At 46.5% G+C, this 18,858-nt stretch overlaps 1 protein-coding gene across 4 annotated transcripts in view; it reads left to right on the top strand.

Moving 5' to 3' along the window:
• The window catches only part of LOC111859963 (syntaxin-binding protein 6), a 46,293-nt gene that overhangs the window by 18,192 nt on the left and 9,243 nt on the right, over window positions 1-18,858 (top strand). For 2 of the 4 annotated variants that reach the window (XM_023843174.2, XM_023843172.2), the window contains exons 3-5: window positions 12,990-13,120; window positions 13,591-13,756; window positions 16,520-16,618. In XM_023843174.2, the coding sequence (XP_023698942.1) occupies window positions 12,990-13,120; window positions 13,591-13,756; window positions 16,520-16,618 (396 nt within the window). The remainder of the gene's footprint in view (window positions 1-12,989; window positions 13,121-13,590; window positions 13,757-16,519; window positions 16,619-18,858) is intronic. The other 2 variants (XM_023843175.2, XM_023843176.2) reach the window with 2 other exon arrangements.

Raw genomic sequence — 18,858 nt, 5'->3', positions numbered from 1 at the left:
CTTGAGAGCTCAGCTGAATTAATGAATTGTGCGAATGTGAATAAGTTTAAGTTCCCTGTCTGGTACTGCTGATGGTTTGGAGAGCTCTGGACACACGCCTGCTAGCATTTTTGAATCGGAGTCTCTGTACGAAAGGAGAGCGGTTGAAGTGTTCCAGGGCTGTGGGTCTGGAAATGTCAGCTAGTTTTAATTAGAGACTTGTTTTCAGGTGCAGCAATGCGGTGTTGAGATCCTGCAGGCCCTTGTCATTCTACAGCTGGTGGCGGCATCTCCAGCCTTCACAGACTCTGTCGGTTGCTAGTCTTTGTGCTGCTTCTCTGTCTCCTTTTTTCAGTGTAGTTATTCAGGCAGTAAGTTACCTCAGCCTACATTCTCTGGTGTGTTTCGAGTGTCTTTGGAAGAGTTTGAAAAGCAGCTTTTCTCGACGGTATTTACAGCATCCTTCTTGAAAAGGGAACGGGGGCGGGGGGGGGGGGGGGGGGGATGAGTTACGTTCCGAACGGCCCTTCATAACTTGAAATTTTCACAAGTCGTTATTCAACATCATTTTAATAGTATACGCAAGTACAAAGAACTAGGATGCTGGGAGTTCGCACGCTACGCTGCTGCGCGGCGGGAATAGGGGCCAGAAGTCGTACCAGGCGGAATTGCCGCACAGAAAAATAAATTGATGTTGCGTACAGGAAACGGGAGCCCAACAAACACAATTTGGACTTAAAGTTGTCTTCGTTTGTATGTCTGAAGGTTTGTAAGTTGAAAGTTCGTAAGTAGAGGAGCGTCTGTATTTCTCAATCCAGTCCTCAGGGACCCATAGTCAGTCCATGTTTTTGCTCCCTCCCAACTCCCTGGAAAGGAGCAAAAACATGGACTGTCTGTGGGTCCCTGTGGACTGGATTGGGAAACACTGCTTTAGGGTTAAACCAGAGTCTGCGGCGTGCCGGTGAACTTTCTGATCTTTGTTTAAATACAGGATGATCATGTGACCGCTGACGCACAGTGAAGCTGCCGTCTGCCTGCAGATGGCCTGCCGTCTCTGTCCTTGGTATCAGAGGACACACAGACGCCTCTCGGGTCCTTCAAACAAGTGTCTTACCTCTGTTTTTGGCGAACGAAATGCAGATGGTCAGCCAAGCATGACACGCTGGACCCTTTGCCTCGTCCTGATGGTGGGCAGGCAAGGGAGGGGTCTTTGCGCTGAGAGCAGACTGGCTGGTCACTGGGATTGCTTCCATGGAAACGCTGCTGGGCGTGGCCTCCTGGGCTGCCTGCGACACGTAGGCTGTTATCCTTTTTGGGATAGTAGGCAGGGAGAGCCTTGAGCAAACAGTCTAGCGTCAACATGAAGGTCATTCAGAAAAAGGTATCACACAGCACGCTGGTGTTTTTTCATGAATGTATTTCTGAAGCCTCCAGAAATGCAGAGAAGGTTATAAAATATAGTCATGAAAATATTTAGGTGTGAAACCCACCTTTTCACAATTCAAAATCCTTATTAAACATTTAGCCATTCATTTTCCAGGCTGTTGATCATACAGTATGATAGCCCCCCCCCCAAAACATTGTATGTTGGTTTTTATTTGGCTGCCCAAATATAATAGGGCCCTTTAACAAAGGTTGGAAAACAATGGCCCCTCTCACGGCCTGATGAGAACATGAAAGGGAGTCTTGGAAGGCAGTCAGACAGGCGTTTCTCTGTGCGTGGCCTGCGAGGCCGGAAGCGGTGTGGCCCCGTGCCTCGTACGGTGAGGGGGCGGGGCCACGCTCGGTGCCCCGGGCCCCCGGTTCCTGGCACGCAGCCTCCCCTCACCCAGACTCCGTGCCCACATTCTGGCCAGCGCTAGGGAACACTGACTCGCTCTGTTGCCCGAATGCGTTCAGAAGGGCCACAAACTGGCAGCTGTTATACAGTACGTGCATAAAGGTTATGCTGGATTAACGGTGAGCTGTAGGGGGAGGGAAAATGCCAGGGGTGGGGTGGGGGCGTCAAATAACTTGAATGACATGTGAGCTGGGTGTCTGGTGGGAAGGCCAGGTGATGTCATTTCCTGTTGCAGTGTAGCTTTGCTGGTGAGGGTGATGCCATCTTGAGAATTCTGCCGGTTAAGTGTGTCAACGCTGGTCTGCTCTCTTCCTGACAGCCCTCGACACCAAAAGCTCTCTGTCCTCGTCTCCCCGGGTCTCTTCCAGCTTATTTCTACACAAAAATGTATAACTTTGCGAAAAAAAACAAAAACCCTGAAGCGATGCTATGGTGGACACAGACTGACTGCTGGTTCTTCCAAAAATGACGTGAGCTGGTGGCAGTTTTATTTGGCATGTGGTACCAGTGTGTAAGCGCAGTAACTGGATGTGGTACCAGTGTGTAAGCGCAGTAACTGGATGTGGTACCAGTGTGTAAGCGCAGTAACTGGGGAAACTCCCCCGAATCGCCTCAGATTCATCTATCATTTCTGTCGAGAAATGTCTTCTTTCACAAAATTAAAGGATATTTCTTTCTCTTTTTTTTTGCCAACCCATTGTTTGTTGTTACTTATTTCAAATTTAAAGCCAAGATTTCAACAGATCAGCTAAAGATATTTGTCAATTTCACCCTCAGTTTTGTCAAAGAAGCCTACAAAAAACGCCCTAAACTCCCAAAATACTGAAACTCCCAGTTTTTCAGGAGATTTGTAGTGATCCCACAATCATCCACTGTGAAATGAAAGTGAGGTCCCCACGCATCGGGCCAGGGGCTACACAACAGTCATATATCTCAAACTATTAAAGATAATTACCTGGAATTATTGTCATTATTTTGTATGAAAATGGAACATTCTGACCTTTTAAACCTAACCTGGGCCAATTTAAATTTTTTACTTGCTCTTCCTATTAATATTGTCAGAGTGACACTGTAATTATGCATTAAGTTGAAATTAATAGCAAAGACTGTCACTGCTTCCCACCTCAGTATAACAGAGAATGGCCTTGTCCAAGTCTGGGTGTGATACACTATGGTCCTTTGTAATTGGGCTGGTCCCTCTGATCCCATCAGAAGAGTTGCTGTAAATTGTAGTAAATTGTTTGAACTGTTGTAGGCAGTAAAACGTTCCAAATAAAGTCTGTGTCCCAGAAGCACACAAGAAAGTATTCATAGGAGGCAGCAGTGAAATAATCCCATTTACCATCTGGTAAATTGGTTTGGAAAAGCAGCCGGCTGTTTTTTTCCCAGTCGTGCCTTCATTTGAAATGTTCATCATGTCTGAAGCAATTTAACAAACCTTTCGCTGCAGAAATAGATGTTGGTTCATGTATTAATCTCACACGTTTGGGATGACGGCTTGCATTAGTAGTTTAGATGGATAAACTTCTGTGGTTGGGGTGGCACGATGGTGTAGTGGTTGGCACTGTTGCCTCACAAATGTATGACTTGCGCCAGGGTTCCGTGTGTGTGGAATTTGCATATTCATGTTGTGGGGCTTGCTCTGGGAATTCCTGATTCCCCACAAGGTCTAAAAACATGCTGAGGTTAATCAGAGTTATCAAACTGCTCTAGGTGTGTGTGTCTGTACCCTGTGATGGGTTGACAGCCCATCCTGGGTTGTTTCCTGCCTTTGCGTCCATAGGCTTTGCACCACCCGTGACCCTGAATAGGACAAGTGGTTACTGAAGTTGGATGGATGGAACTTGCAAGATTAAAAGTGCAGATCTGCGAGGAAAAATTTAAAGGAAACCTCTACAAAATGCTGCTTGAACTATTTTAACCTTCTACACCCCCCATGTCACATGGCCATATGGTCACATAGGGTGGTATGTGGTTTTGTTTTCCTACAAAGTTGTGACTTGAGTTCTGTCCCTACACTCCCCATGTGACATGGTCATGTGGTCACATGGTCCTGTCTTACAGCCAAGTGGACATTCCTGCAGCGTACTTGTGAGGTCTATTCGGGTATTTTTCTGGAATGCTTCTGCAATGTTCTCAGTTGATGGTTATCTTACACATGACAAGTGAGAAGAGCCTAGTACTTTCATCTAGCCCTGTCCCGGTTAGTTTCAGCGACAGCGGCAGGGAAACTTTCCACACGCCTGAATCATCGGGGCCCTCATGAGTCCCCCTGGGTGTTCGAGGCGTTCGTGAACTCCGTGCTCCTCAGCCGTGGGGCTTGCCATCGTCCCCTCGACACGCCTGACAGGGTGTATCGATGTCGTCCTGGATTCCCGACGCACTTTTACAGAGATCTTGACTGTCGGAAAAGCGTGTTTTTGAGCCTGCTTTGTGATCCAGGGTGCCCTCCTTGTCCTCACGTCTCCTGGTTCAAACACGCACGCCCCGCGAAATCGTAGCAGTATCGCCGCGAGCTGGTCCATTGTTTTCAGCAGGTACGTAGCCAGCCCGATTAATCCTGTCTGCAGACGGGTCATTAGCTTTATCAGAAAAGCCTGCTTTCCCTTATCATTTTAGGGCTGTTTCTCTAAAACACCTATTTTAGCTCTCAAAGAGCCTCCTTTTCCACCATTTTGGAGAAAAGAGATGACTTTGATACACCGTGCAATAAACAAAAAACAAAAATGACAAACTTAAGGACCACTTTTTTTTTTACTGGCAGATTTTGAAAGCATTTGACGGCAGCTTCGATTTTGTCCAGGGTAGCTCCTCTGTCTTTATGAGGGTACCAGCTGTATCTCTTTGTGCCTTGAACAGCATTTAATAACTAGTCCTTAACAACAGCAGGACCCTTCGCTGTAACGGGCTGAAATAATCACGTCTGCCACTGCTTCTGGGGAGGGAATCGTCCTTTTTAACATTTCTTGCTATTGGCATTTGGATGGCTGTGGGAGCTTTAGCACACTGCTGCCAGTTCTTGCTTTATTTTCTTTGGATGCATGCTCCATGTGGCAGGTTAACATTATCATTCTGCTGTTTAATTACCTGTTAAACACTGTGCTTAAGTGTAGTCTTTAAAAATAAGGGGTAGCAATTGGAAGATAAATTGCTCTGCTTGCATGAAATGCGTTGACTAAATTTAAATAACAGGCGAACGGCATAATTCTGCTTGGTTGGCGTTGCCCTATGCAGTGGCGAGTTGCCCTATGCAGTGGCGAGTTGCCCTTTGCAGTGGCCCTTCCCAGGACGGGCGAGAACTCTTCTGTTCCGCAGGCTTTTCGCGTATCTGCTGCCTGAGCTTCAGGAGGCTCACACTTCATTTTCGTAATTTTTTGGCAGTCGGTTTCTTGTTCCGGAAGGCTTGTTAACGACTCAGTCAGCCTGGAGTAAAACTCTCGTTATGCCAGGTTCTGAATTTCCTTCGAGACCGAGTGTGTGTGGAACCCGCTTCATAAATGACTCCGATGAAGTCGAGGCGAATCCCGCAAGCAGGGCAGCAGTGGTGCTGGAATGCTGAGGACTCATTCTGCCCTACGGCTGAAACTTTTAATAATTTCCGGTGCCGCCCTGCTGTCAGAAGCAATGCTCTTCAGCGACCCGCTCTTGGGGCCCCTGTCTGTCTCAGCGCGACTTTGATCTGCGGGCAGAGCCGCCATCTTGGTGAACGGGAGCGTGCGTGCGCTGTGTCCCCTCGACTTTTCTCGTGCGTCTTTTCCCCAGTGTTGTCCAGTTCGCACGCCGGTGTCCATCTCGGCGTGGAGGTGGCAGTCGCGATGGTGGTAGTGTTCGGGGGGGGGGGGGGCTGTCGAGGCTCCCTGTGTCTGTGAATCCAGGTGCTGCGTCAGTGTGGGGGAGCTTGTTTTTCAGGGACGCCTGACTCAGAAACCCCAGTGACGTGGCTTCGGGGGTGTTGTAAAGTTCCAGACCGACAGGAGGTTTTATTCCTCCCCCCGTTCCGGACCTTTCTGGATGTGCTGCGGCTCTATTTCTGAAGCGTGTGCATTTCTTTTCCCCACAAAGTTGTGGGTTGAGTTCTGTGCCCATTATAAAATCTGCCCCCTCATCTTGGTATGTGTTGCACCTCACTGACCCCTGCCAGCGGCTGGTTTTCTGGCCGGTCTGGCCCCACACCGCCCTCTCTCGGGGCCCAACACCGCCCCTCTCTCGGGGCCCCACACCGCCCTCTCTCGGGGCCCTGCTATAAGCCCCCGGGTTCCGCCCTGCGTGGTGATGTGTCACGCAGCTGGTGGCTGGTCACGTCTGTTTCAGTCTCACCCCCCAGCCTCTAGCTTCGCCATAATAGACTTGTTCCCGTTTACTTTGTTCTTTCAGAAAGAAATTAATAACTGTAGGTAGCTCAGTGCTAAATAAATATTTTATAAAGTAATCTGGCTAGTTGAAGGCCTTGTGGCACCGCCTTGTTTTCCCCTGCGGGGGCAGCGGTGTGTAACTCGCCACATGTTAGACCTGCATCAATGCTTTTCAAACGGTGTTATGCCTGGGGGCTGTTATTTTTAAAATTTTAATCTGCTAAAATTAATTCTTCTTGCAGAGTGTACTTTAGTTCTTTACCGGGAACACTGTGGCGTATCTGGGACTAATTTTAATTTTTTTGCTACTCCTGAAATGGTTTTTATGATTTTTTTTAAAACGGTGGAGTTTGTTTGTCACACTTTAAAAAAGATGTTTGCGCCAATTGAAATTTGACAGGCCCATTAAATTATATTTTTCAGCTCAGCTAGAATGTCTGCATTATTAAGTCTGAGTGCTCCTGTGATGCACATTTAAGATAATGGCTTTCAGTTTAAATGGAACTGAATTCTAACATCAATTCATTGCCCCCCGCCCCCCCCCACCCCACCTGTAATTTGATTTGAGGTGATATTGCTCACTGTTACACCACTACTACAGAGGTGGAAAGTTAAGATCCAGGAAGTACAAATCCAGACCAAGGTTTTGCGTCGACCAACCAGTTGAGTACTCTCTGAATGCAACTCTTTATACTCAACTGGTTGGTTGAAACAAAATCTTGGTTTGGATTTGTACTTTCTGGATCTGAACTGTCCGCTGCTGCCTACTATCCTGTCACCGTCGTGATGAAAGGTAGTGCTCATACTGGGAGACACAGGATGTCTACTTTTTTTGCTGAAGGTGCTCATTAATCATCTCCTGAGGTCCCATTCTCCTGCTGTGGGATCTGTACTGAGTCCCCCCCCCCCCCCCCCCCCCCCAAAACCTTTTATATCTCAATGGCTCCGTTTCTATAGGAAATAGTACAACGTACCATTCCAGGTAGTATTGGGGAACAAGCAAAATGCTATTGACTCCAATAATAAACCAACCTATATTTCTGCCAGTTGACGTCTGTAGGCATCGTCCGCGCCAAGGCCCCACTGCTTATTTAGCGTCAGCAGCCAGTTGCCATGCAGTGGGTTTGAAGTGCACTGCGCGTTCTGCTTTGAGACGCTGCATGTGGATAAATCACATGGGTGGATTGCTGTTCAATGTGCCTTAAAAACAAAAGGACTGCTTAGCTCTCCAGGTGTCACAAGTCATTGTGGGGTATTTTTTTTTTCCTGGGGGGCTGTTTTATGTGTCAATGAGTCATCCTCTGTAGAAAATACCCCGTGAATAACATCAGCGTCCTACAGCCATAATAACTGGCTCGCAAGAGCAGTGCCGGTCCAACTATCTTTGACAACACGGGGGACAACATGCCGGATTCTTTATTTCTCTATTTGATCCCGTCGGCATGAGTCTTTAAACCTATGGGAGTTCTTGAAGACGGTGGGAGGAGCCACAGATTTGGCAGGAATGGAGGCGGCAGACTTTCGTTGATTAAGCGAGAGGAACATTCAAAGTGGCACATTTTGGATTTCCCATGTTTTTCTCGCACCCCTGTGGAGAGGAGAAGCTCTGCTCGCAGCCTCGGGCGTGACCCAGTGCCCAGGCCGCCTAGCGGATGGTGACACGCCTGTCAGTCGGGGCTGTTTCTTTCTGCGAGCCAATGACTCGCTCGCATCATATATCCGCCATGTGCTCTTCTCCAATTGGGCTCTTCCTCTCTCTTTAGGCCCATTTTGGCAACCTTGCCGCTGTCAAGGCTTGAGGACTTTGCTATCTCTGGTTTCAGTCCCATTCGTCCTGCATATGGAGGAAATTACCAGAACGATCCCGAGTTACACTAGTGGTGTGTAATGGAGAACCTTAATCGGGGAAGAAGCTCTCCTGATGCAGAACACGTTTATTTGACGGGTGGGCTTAGAGATTAGCAGCCATTTTGATAGGATGCTGGTCAACCTGAAGATCAGGAAAAAAGCAGAGACTCTACAGTTACCGCTTCTTTGCTGAAGATGGAGGTTGCCGGCCTTGATTTGTAATTTTCCTGGGTTTGTAGCCCCGACTTTATCCCGCCGGAGAGTCTTCAGTTTTTTGGGCACCCGGTGGCAATACAGGCTGTGAAGATCGAAATAATACAACAGTCTTACTAGGTTTGGTTTTAATTAGAATAATTGTTTTGGAGATTTGTTTGCGAATTTTGTTGCCATGTTACGTACTGTCATGTAAACTTAGTGGAGTCCGAGCCAGCTTCTTCAGACCATCAAACATCTGCTTATGTCAATGCCCTGTGGAATCGCCATTCTGTCACTGCACACGCAAAAAGCTAATTTCCTTCTGTATGACAAAGATTCATTGGATAAGTATCTCCAGTCAGAAGCCTGTGGTAGCCAAGCATTTTGTGTCTTTGTTAGGTCCCTATCAGGGCCTGTATATGCTGATGCAATTCAAGTGTCTCCTTCCCAGATGCGGCTCAATCAGAGCCCCTGACCATCTTGGGTCGTACAGCTTGTTATACCGCATGCATGTGGCCTGCAAAAGCTATAATATTTTTTTAAGCAATAAATAGACTTTACAAATATTTATGAAGTATCTGAGTGCGTGGTTTGAATACCAGTAAATGTACTATGTGCACGTCGTAAATTCTGATACTAACCATTGCATCTTCATGTCCAAAAATCCCTAAATGCATGTGTCTATGGTGCTAAATAAGTATATATCCACCTGTACAAAGTCTTATCATGGAGGGCAGTCTGTCATAATTATTAGCCCCCTATGAGAAATGGGACATTTATGTTCCGTTTTATCATTTTACAAACTTTACAAAGCAAAAAATTCATCAGTGTAAAAACCTCCAATTGGTACGTTTTTAATTTAACAAACAGCTTCCATATTTCGGTATAACAACTTTATTGAAAATTGGGGTGGTCAAAATGATTAGCCCCATGTGATCTGCTCAGAAAGCATAGTAGTAAAATTAAATGTTCTGGTGTGGAACCACACCTGAAGCCCATATGATGTGATTGGCTCGATCAGTTAGCACTACACTCTAACAAATGGACTGAAATAAGCAGAGCTAGTGGTACTTAAAGGCAAGATCGAGAGGAATCATGCTTACATTCTTTGTAATTTCATCATGCCAAAAACCAAAGAAATAAGTACAGACCTCAGAGAAAAGATAGTGGATGCTCATCTTAAGGGGAACGGCTATTCGGCCAATTGCAAGCCTTTCACTGTGTCCAGAACAGCTGTACGTTGCATCATTGCAAAATACAAAGTGACCCATTCTGTCAGGCGTGGTTGCAAGCGCAATATTTCAAAGACTTTGGAGAGGAAAATAATCAGAGATGCCAACAAGAACCCAAGAATCAATGCAAAGGCCATTGTCAACGAACTGGCCTCTTCTGGACTTAAAAACAACTGTTGAGCGCTCTATATCATGAGAAGCTTTGAGGTCATCAGCCAAGGAAAACTCCACTGCTCACATGTGGCATATCAAAGCTAGAATAAAGTTTGCCCAGGACCATTTGAAACATGGGGATGAACTTTGGAAGTCTCTCCTTTTGGTCTGGTGAGATAAAACTGAAGCTGCTTGGGCACGTAGACACGCCTTTTTTGGCATTGGAAGGGAGAGGCCTTCAACCCTAAAAACAAAGTTCCCAAGGTTAACCATGGTAGTGGGAGCATCATGCTGGGTTTTGCTGCTTCCTGAACAAGGTTTCCTGTCCTTGTATGTGGCATAATGAAAAAAGATGATTATGTTGACATTTTAAAGAACAATTTGAAGAAATCTGCTGCTAGTCTGGCTGTGGGTTGTCACTGGGTCTTTCAGCAAGATAATGACCCAAAGTACACATCACGGGTAGTCCAGTACCTTTTAAGGAACGCCGCAATCAAGGTCCTGGAGTGGCTGTGTCAAAGCCCAGATCGCAATCCTATTGGGAATCTTTGGTGAAAGCTCAAAGTTAAGGTCCACTCTCAAAAACAGTCTAATTTTGCATGAGCTTGAGCAGTTTACCATGGAGAAATGGTCTTCGATCATTCAGGATCTGTGCAAACCTTGTGAGAAACTACAGTAAGAACTTGCTATTGTCACGCCAGACGGGGAGGCGAACAAGGAAGCAGGCGAACAGCAGCCAGGAGTTAGGGAAACGAGGTTTATTACGGGAGGGACGGACATCTAACGAAACACTACAATGACTAATCTGGGGAAGACGGACTCAGACGAGGACTAAATACACAAGACAAGCTAGACTTAACAGGACACAGGCAATCACAATTAGGGCTGAACACGAGGTAACGAGGTGGGCGTGGCACACATCGGGAGCGGACGGAGCGGGGCGTGACAGCTATCAGTTGTGAGTCAGAAGGGCTACCCTATTGGATATAAAATGTCAGAGGGCCAATTTTGGCCATGGTTTTTTTTTTTTGTGTGTTCCTTGTTTCGATTAAGTACACCGATAACATATTTCCGTCAAACTTCTTGGAAATTGTCTTTGTCCTTTTGGAAGCAATTCTCATAAGCATACTAAATAATAATAATAAAAATACTAATCATTTTTCAAAATAAGTTTCGTTCAATTTCGGACGGGGGTTAATGATTATGACCTTAACGGTAAGGATAAGGCAGACTTCAGCTGCAGGAGGTTTTTGGATGATCTGGCTGTGAAGAAATTCACCCTGGAATGTGTGCTGTTCCTTATCAGCAGAGAGGAGGCGCTGACATCAGCCTTGGGTGGAGGGGAGCGCCGTTTGCGCCGGGGGGCAGCAGCTAGAGGAGAGGAAGGCGTCCATGCCGCACCCTCGGAGGCTCTGCGGGGGCTTTCCCATGTTTTGGAGAAACTGTGAAAGGGTGAAACTGGCTGGTATCCTAATGAAAGGCAGTGCTTCTCCTAGAACTATGCAAATGTGTAAAGAGCAAAGAGTTTTATCGTAATTTTAGTCCCCAAACATTTTGCAGTAGAAGGTGGGCAATATGTTGTTTTTCTGCATGTGTGAGTCCCAGTGGATTTTAGTTTGTGTGTGTGTGTGCGCGTATGTCTTTTTGAATGGAATGCACAAAGTGTAGACTGGGAAGAGGTTTCTTCTGTCCCTCAGAAGCACGGTCTGGCACAGGATTCCACAGTCCATCCCTGCAAACCCAACAGAACATTTCCCTTGTACCCAGAGGTTGTCGGCCAGTTTGGTAACAAACTGGTAACATAGTATTACATTTATTGGGGTCCACAAAAGTTAACTCTCTGCTGAAATCACAAGAGCGATGGAAAAATGAGAGTGCTTCAGCTGGTGGGAGCACGGAGTGACCTACTCAGGCCTCTAGGTGTGAAAATACAGGGAGAGAGGGAGGTCTGTTGTGCTGGGGATGACTCAGTACAGATGGCAGGGTGGGGAAGTAGAGGTTTGGCTTGGGGGGGGGGAACGCAGCAGAATGATGGAAGTAGCCGCACTGCATGTGTATTCCCGGGGTGAATGCTCGGGTGATTATCGGTGACACCTGCTGATGATTTCCAGAGCAGTAGATATCAAAGTCGCCCTCCTTTTTTGGCGTTTGGGGTAGATTCCTCCTACAGTTCAGACTTCTGGTCTAGTGACACAAAGGATTCGTGGGAAACTGTGGATGAGAAGCAGGAGCAGAGATGGGGAGACCCTTTCTAAATGGAAATAAGATACAGGAAAAACAACTTGCATCGATCATTAACTAATCTGAAGGTGTATTCCCTGGTTCACTTTACACATTACGGTTAGAAAAACTGCGGCGGTATACAGTGCATTAATCTTTACAAGTGGTTGAGGAGGATACTGTGATGAGTCCAAGGTTGCACCAGGTTCTCAACTGCAAAATTGGTGGTTAATGTTTAACATTAACCCCTGAATGTCTGCTGATATGGTGGCTGTGTCACCAACATCTTCACACAAGCCATATACAGACTGCCGTGCTTATAGCAAAGTGAAGCAGCTGTATGCTAAAGTGAGTCTGTAGGACTTATCTGTAGCTGCTCCAGGCTCAGTAGGATTACTGAAAGGCCTATTAAGCCACAGATACATTAGTCAGGTCAAACGATGCAGGTCCTGTCACCTCTGAAGTATGTAAATTTATGTTAAAGCATGAGCATCCAGAAGATGGTAGAAATCAATACCTTGGAGAGGCTAAATTATAGCACACGGGCTAAAATTAATCTGATTAATTACATGGGCTTGGGTGATGTTCCAAGCGTTAATATGCTCTGTAGGAATCCCTTTGTGCTGCCAGGCCCAGTTCAGTGTTATTTTTACTTTTTTGAATGAGTAGATAGGTGATCTCCAGTGTTCCGGCTGAATGCTGCCCCAAGGGAGATCATGAGTTACTGTTGCCAAGGGTGAAGTCATCTGTTGTCGAACCTCCTGTTTCCTGATGCGTCTGTGAGAGTGGAGGAAGCTGGCTTTTCCTGTAAATTCTCATTTTTACCTTCAAGAATGTGCTCTCAAAAATATTACAGGATCAGAGTATGCCTCTCCCGGACAAGCCCTTATCCATTTTCACACTCGCACAGGTCCTGTATTTGATCTCATTTGAATTACCGCCCGAATTGTCAACTTTCAGCCTGGTACTGAGGAATGTGATATATTGTCATAGTAAAAAATAATAATCTTCTGCTGCCTGCAGCTCTTATCCAAGTGGCGTGCTGATGTAACACGTCTCTCTGGCTGTAATTGGATGTCTGTCATATGCCAGCCTTTTTTGATTCGTATAAAATCATGACTTCCTGCAATGTTACTTTTTACCTTGACCCACCACCCTTGTTCTCCCTAGTTACAAACAAGAAGCCCCCACAGCTGTCCATCACCAAGGTGAAGCAGTTTGAAGGCTCCTCCTCGTTCGCTAGGAGGTCTCAGTGGAGCATGGACCAGCTTCGTAAGGTCAACGGCATCGACCCTAATCGAGTGAGTGCTTTGGATTGGATGAGGGTTAAGGGTAAATCTGAAAGTAGGTCTTTTTGGGTCGGAGAAGCATGTATTGGCATTCTAGATGGAAGGGAGTGACACTTTGAAAAATGAAATCAAAGTGTTTTCTAAGAGCGTTGCAATAATCCCATTAGATTTTTGATGTAGTAATGGTGGTGTAGGGTTATTAAACACATTTACGACCTTGGCTTCCCACATTGTTATTCTTCTGTGGAATCTATGTCTGAACTACTAGACTTATCTGCTATTTGTTTTTAATGTTTTTCCCCCTTGGTTTTCATCTGCAACACTCAATAGGCTCATTTCTCTGTATAACTGAGCTCCTGTGGTTCCAAAATTAAATCCGTAGGCGATGCCTACCAGACGTGTCATAACATCCGACCGAGTGCCGTGTTGGTTTTTTTTGGACTCCTGATGTGTGGCTATCCTCTGCACCCCCTGTTCCCCAGGACTGTCCAGAGTTTGACTTGGAGTTTGACAACGCCTCCGACCAGTGGGTGGCAGGCTCTGCAGGGGAGAAGTGCATGTTTGTCCAGGTCTTGCACCACACCTGCCAGCGGCACAGCGGGGAGCGCAAACCAGAGTTTGTCAACTGCCAGTCCAAGCTGCTCGGAGGTATGACAATAAGGCATTTACGCTACCCCTGCCCTGGGCATGCTGGAGGCTTTCATTCTGTAGAATCCGGGGCTGCTTTCTCAGTGAACTCCAGGGGAATAATTGCCAGTGACCTGAAGGTAAGCTAGTTCTGTGTTCTGTCTTATCTGGATGCTGGATCTGACAGTAAACCAGTCCAACCAGATCAAGAGCATGTACTAGGCCAGATCAGGACATAACATCATTTCTATGCTTAATCGATTTGTGGGTCAGTTTCACTTCACTACTGTTGCTGACGTACGCTCGACAACTAAAAAAGTATATGCAGCGCTTGTTTTTGTGTTGTAGTTAATTGCGAAAGCTTTTCCTACTTCTGTCTGGTCGTCTTCATGGCTCAGGGCCAGGCACGATGAGGTTGCACGTTTAGAGCACAGGCCCATGTAAATGTCAACAATACAGTGCTGTTACATGTTGATGTTTCTTGGAAGGCGCCATTCAGAAGATGGATTCCAGGAATTTGAAAGACCAGTCCTTGGAGTACTAACGCCTTTAGCTGAGGATTAATACACTCATGGGCAAATAAATTTGGGAGGGGCGATGCTTGCGAATGAGACGTCATTCAATGGAACAGATGCATTAATGCCGACCACATTTCATGCACTGAACGCAAGTATCTGTTTGCTTTGCTTATTTAAGCTGCCATTTATTTAAACTTGAGTGCCTTTGAGTCATTTTTAATCAGGGATTGATCCATTAGGCTGAAGTTCCTGACCACAGCTGACAGGCTGTGAACGTTCCTCCTGGATGAATTGTGGCCTGAGGTCAATGACTATATTTGCTGCTTCCGCGGAAGATGGAGTGTGCTGTAGTCTGGCTATTGACTCTTATTTAGGCTATTATTGGTGCATATTGAAGAAGGTGAGGCCTCGTCTATTAGGCCATTCAGAAAATGAATCTATAGTGTTGAATAGCTGTGACTGGGCCATCCTGAAAGGGGGGGGGGGGGAGGGGGGAATCCTAGCGGCTCCTCAATCTTCCTGCCCCTCCCAGTTTAAGTCTCACACCAGTGCAAAACAATGATGATGTGGCTGCTCGGGTGTGGGACAATAACTGTGTGGGGTGCATCTTCAGCACTCCGCTACGTCACATGGCCTTTTTGTGTGCTAGTACATGTAACTGGGTTTAGTATTAACCAGAGCCCTGACTTCTCAGCTGAGTGTTTAAGTGTCGCTGAGATTCTATCCTGTACTGTAGAAATGTGTTTAATAAACGGCTGAGTTCTTCCATGGAATGCCGGAAGCTGTATGTACAGTATGCCTTATTTGGTACCTTGGTGACTAGCCTAATCTCTGATACGCAGTAATAAAGTTCCTCTGTTCCGGCATAAGGCGTATATGGCGTTACTTTGGTTTTGTTCGGGAAATTCCACCAGAATTGGCGTAATCACACGACATTGGGAGCAGAGCGATAAGATGTGAAGTTTGTACTCTCACGTTTTGGTCGGACACAATCTCAGAGCTCATGCCTGTCAGTAGGGCGGTGTGTTAAGGCTCCATTCCATGTCAATCTTTGTGGGTTATTTTTGTGTCTTCAGGGAGAATCACTTTGCATTTTGGGGATCGAGTTCGGTATTAACGTTTGGAGTGTCACCTTAAATAATGGTCCTGTGCAGAGTGAAGCTGTATATGTGGACCATACAATTTTATTTTCCTTTTTTTAAAAAAAAAAAAAGCATGTTTTTGTTGTTTGCGGGGATCTGTGCATGTATCTGCTCTGCGATGGACTGTGGTGGCATCTGGGGTTAATCACAGCTGCCTGGAATGGGCTGCATATATATTTGTAGAGCCCTGCTTCCTCATACTGTAGCTGCCTTCTTTTGGACTCCAACTTAGTCATGGGTGTTTAATAACTGGTGGGTAATGATGATGGTAACAGGCTGTTTTTAGTACTGCTGATTTTATTGACCCTTTAATATAGGCATCTGGGCAGTGGTAATGTTACCATGAAAGATCAGCCATACAGTTTGGCTGTATGGAGAATATAAATCAAACTGATAATTGTCATTGCTGCACATGGAACTTGCTCTTCCCTGAGTGGTATTAAGACTTTTAAATCCCAGCACTGAGTCTGTTTTTGGTAACTGCCAATCCAGAGATATTGGAACATGTGTAAGTCACTTCAGATTAGCTATGCTAAGGATCCTATATGCAGTTGTGCACTGTACAGTGATGTTTCACAGGGCTCTGGATTGTGATATTGTCGCTGGGAGACGCTGTGAATGACAACCTGGCATTTTTGACCCCTAAAATGGAGAGGAGGGCAGCTGGCAGCTAATGCAGATGTCTAGTCAATGCCACATAAACAAGGAGAATTTGTACATCCCACTCCTTTCGGTTCCGTTGTCACCGTGGTGACCGTAGTGATAGGATCTTTGCTGTGTGGCGCCTCAGACGTTTCTGCGCTGCCATTGTAAAGGTGAAATCGCTCTTAAACGTGCTGCTTATTTCCATTCATAAATTCCATCTACTAACTTTCCTAACTGCATCCGAAGGCGTAATATAAGTAGGCACTGCCTTTTCCCTCTTTCTCATGGCCAAACATGTGTTTTAAAAAATAATGCCATTTAAAACCATTTAAAGATGTCGCCCCCACACGTTGCCTGACCTGCGCTGGCTGACCCGCTTCTGGCCCCCCTAACCCCCCATACATAATGCCTCAGGGATATACGTCGTGGCCTCCCGCCCGGAACTGAGACCTTGTCTTTCTTGTCGTCCTTTGCCCCAGAAGCATGCTCAGTAAATTCAGTCATGTTGCGTTGCAAGATGTTTTTGCATGGAATGAGGAATACCAAGGTATCAAGCCAGAAACGGCCTCCCAGAAAAGGTAAGGGTCCTTCTGTGACCTGGACAGGTATTCTGCTAATGACTCCTGGAACTGCTCAAACGGCTATACTGATACGCTGCAAAGTGGCACCCAATAGCAAATCATATTAAAGTCAGAGTTACAAGCTGCTCGGATCTGTTTCTCACTGTTGGGGCTTGTGGAGTGATGAATGGGGAATATCTGTGTAGGGAGAGCTTACACCATAAAAAAAAACATTTTATGAATACAGAGTGACTCTCTTGCCTTATTTTCTTAAACACAGCTGTTTAACACATGATACATACACATCTGGCTTTTATAATAGGCTCGAGTGTAATCTACCAGCCATCAATTGTGTAGCCTTAGGAATGTCAGGTCTTAAATTAGTATTTGAATGTTGCCTGTCGCTGCAACAGCTTTAACCTCAGATGCATATTTTAGTGATTTCACGCCGACCATAACACCATTGGCCAGAGTAGGTTGTGATGTCGTAACAGGGAGTGTTAATTGCTTGCTTAGGCAATTGCTGCGATAAAATGGGGATTGTCTCATATCCGTGGTATTCATATCTCTGTTTGACTTGGGGATGATGTATAACTAGTCAATCCTTTTGTAAACTTCCCTTCCTGGTTTGTATAACCTGTTTGGACGCGCTGCTATCGGCCTGCTTTGGCTCTGCCTGCTAGTAGGAGACCCAGCGTGTTATTCAGCTGCTCATGAATAACTGTGGTGGGGGGGGGGTCACAGCGCGGGGTCAGCCAGCATGCAGTGCCCCTGGAGCTGGGGGTTAAGGGCCTTGCTCAGGAGCTCAACACCGTCATCACTGTGCTGGTCCCAGGATTCAAACCGGCGACCTTCTGATCACAGGCAGTCTGCTGATCCACACACCAACCCCATAGTGTTTCTCAACCCGGTCCTCTGCCGCCCCCCCTCCCCCCCCCCCCCCCCAAGTTTTTGCTGCCTTCCAGCTCCCAGTGGTCCTCTGCGTTATTCATTGGCGGGGAGCTGGCATGGAACAGGAACTTGGGCTGTCTGAGGGTCCCCGAGGGTTGGCTTGAGAAACATTGGTTTAATGCCTTAATATCTTCCATAAAAGTAATAGTTTGCCTATCATGAAGCTTCCAGTGGCACCGCAGGTAGGTCTGTTATGAGGAAGGTACCACATCAGGGTCAAGGTTCCGGTTCCGGTTCCGGTTAATGACCTCAGATTCAGCCTCTGCTGTGGGTCAGTTAAAGCGAGTGTCTCAATCTCCCATTTAAGGACTCTGTTCACAAAACAAAGCCTGTTCAGTTGAAGGGTGCTTGACAAAGGGCACTATTTACGCATCACTCCATGATGTTTATAGCCCATAAGAGAACAGAGGATCTGCTACGTCTGACAGAAAAGCTTGTGAGTGATGTTGCAGGAAATGGAGACATTAAAGTCGACTGTATGTTAGCACCACGGCTGCCGCTAGGCCAAATTTTAATTTAATTGTTTAATTTTTTTCTGGAATGTTCCGTGTTACTCAGTGTAAAAGTTCTGCGACTTATGAATGCTCAGGCTCACCAGGTTCTGAGGTCAAGTGGGAAAGGGAAAGAGATTTGGTGGTTAAATGTCAATATCACCCTTAAGATTAGTGAATTTCCGATGAAGAATACAGAACTGGGCAAGGGGGGGGATCCATGCAGGCCCACGAAATGCCACACAGACACGAGGACAAAGGTCTTCTTGGGACAGACGTGAATACCTACATTTACATGAGAAATGGAGTGCCGGTCTCAGACGACGTCCAGGCCTTGATCAGAATGCCGATTCCTGTGTCCGGCTTGGAAAATGAAGCATTGTTCTGTGGAAAAGGTCACGATTCCTTAGGACACTTCTTGGCAGCATCTTGTTGGGCGGCGTGACATTTGAGCTGCTCTCTCAGCATCCCACTGCTCTCCCAGATCCCGAGGCGACCCAAGGATCCTCGCCGAGCAGTCGCTCGCTTGGCGTACATGTCTGCTCAACCCCCGTCCCATTGGCTGAGGGGCCAGTGCACGCCAGTGCGCGCCAGTGCGCGCCAGTGCACGCCAGTGCGCCGTCCGGGCGCCGCTGGAGTCTCTGTCTGTATGGGGCGCCATGTTCAGCACAGGCACAGCGATGATGCGAAACTTAATGTCGGTTTTTCAGACGAGAGAGAACAAAATGGCTAATTGCAGGGGTAACAAAAGCATCGGCTTTTATTCTTCAGAGGGCATTAACATTCTTATGAGGTTGAATATTGAGTTTCTGAATG

The sequence above is a fragment of the Paramormyrops kingsleyae genome, chromosome 19 (assembly GCF_048594095.1).
Source record: "Paramormyrops kingsleyae isolate MSU_618 chromosome 19, PKINGS_0.4, whole genome shotgun sequence".
Lineage (NCBI taxonomy): Eukaryota > Metazoa > Chordata > Actinopteri > Osteoglossiformes > Mormyridae > Paramormyrops > Paramormyrops kingsleyae.
This window is presented reverse-complemented; position numbering and strand designations above follow the sequence as displayed.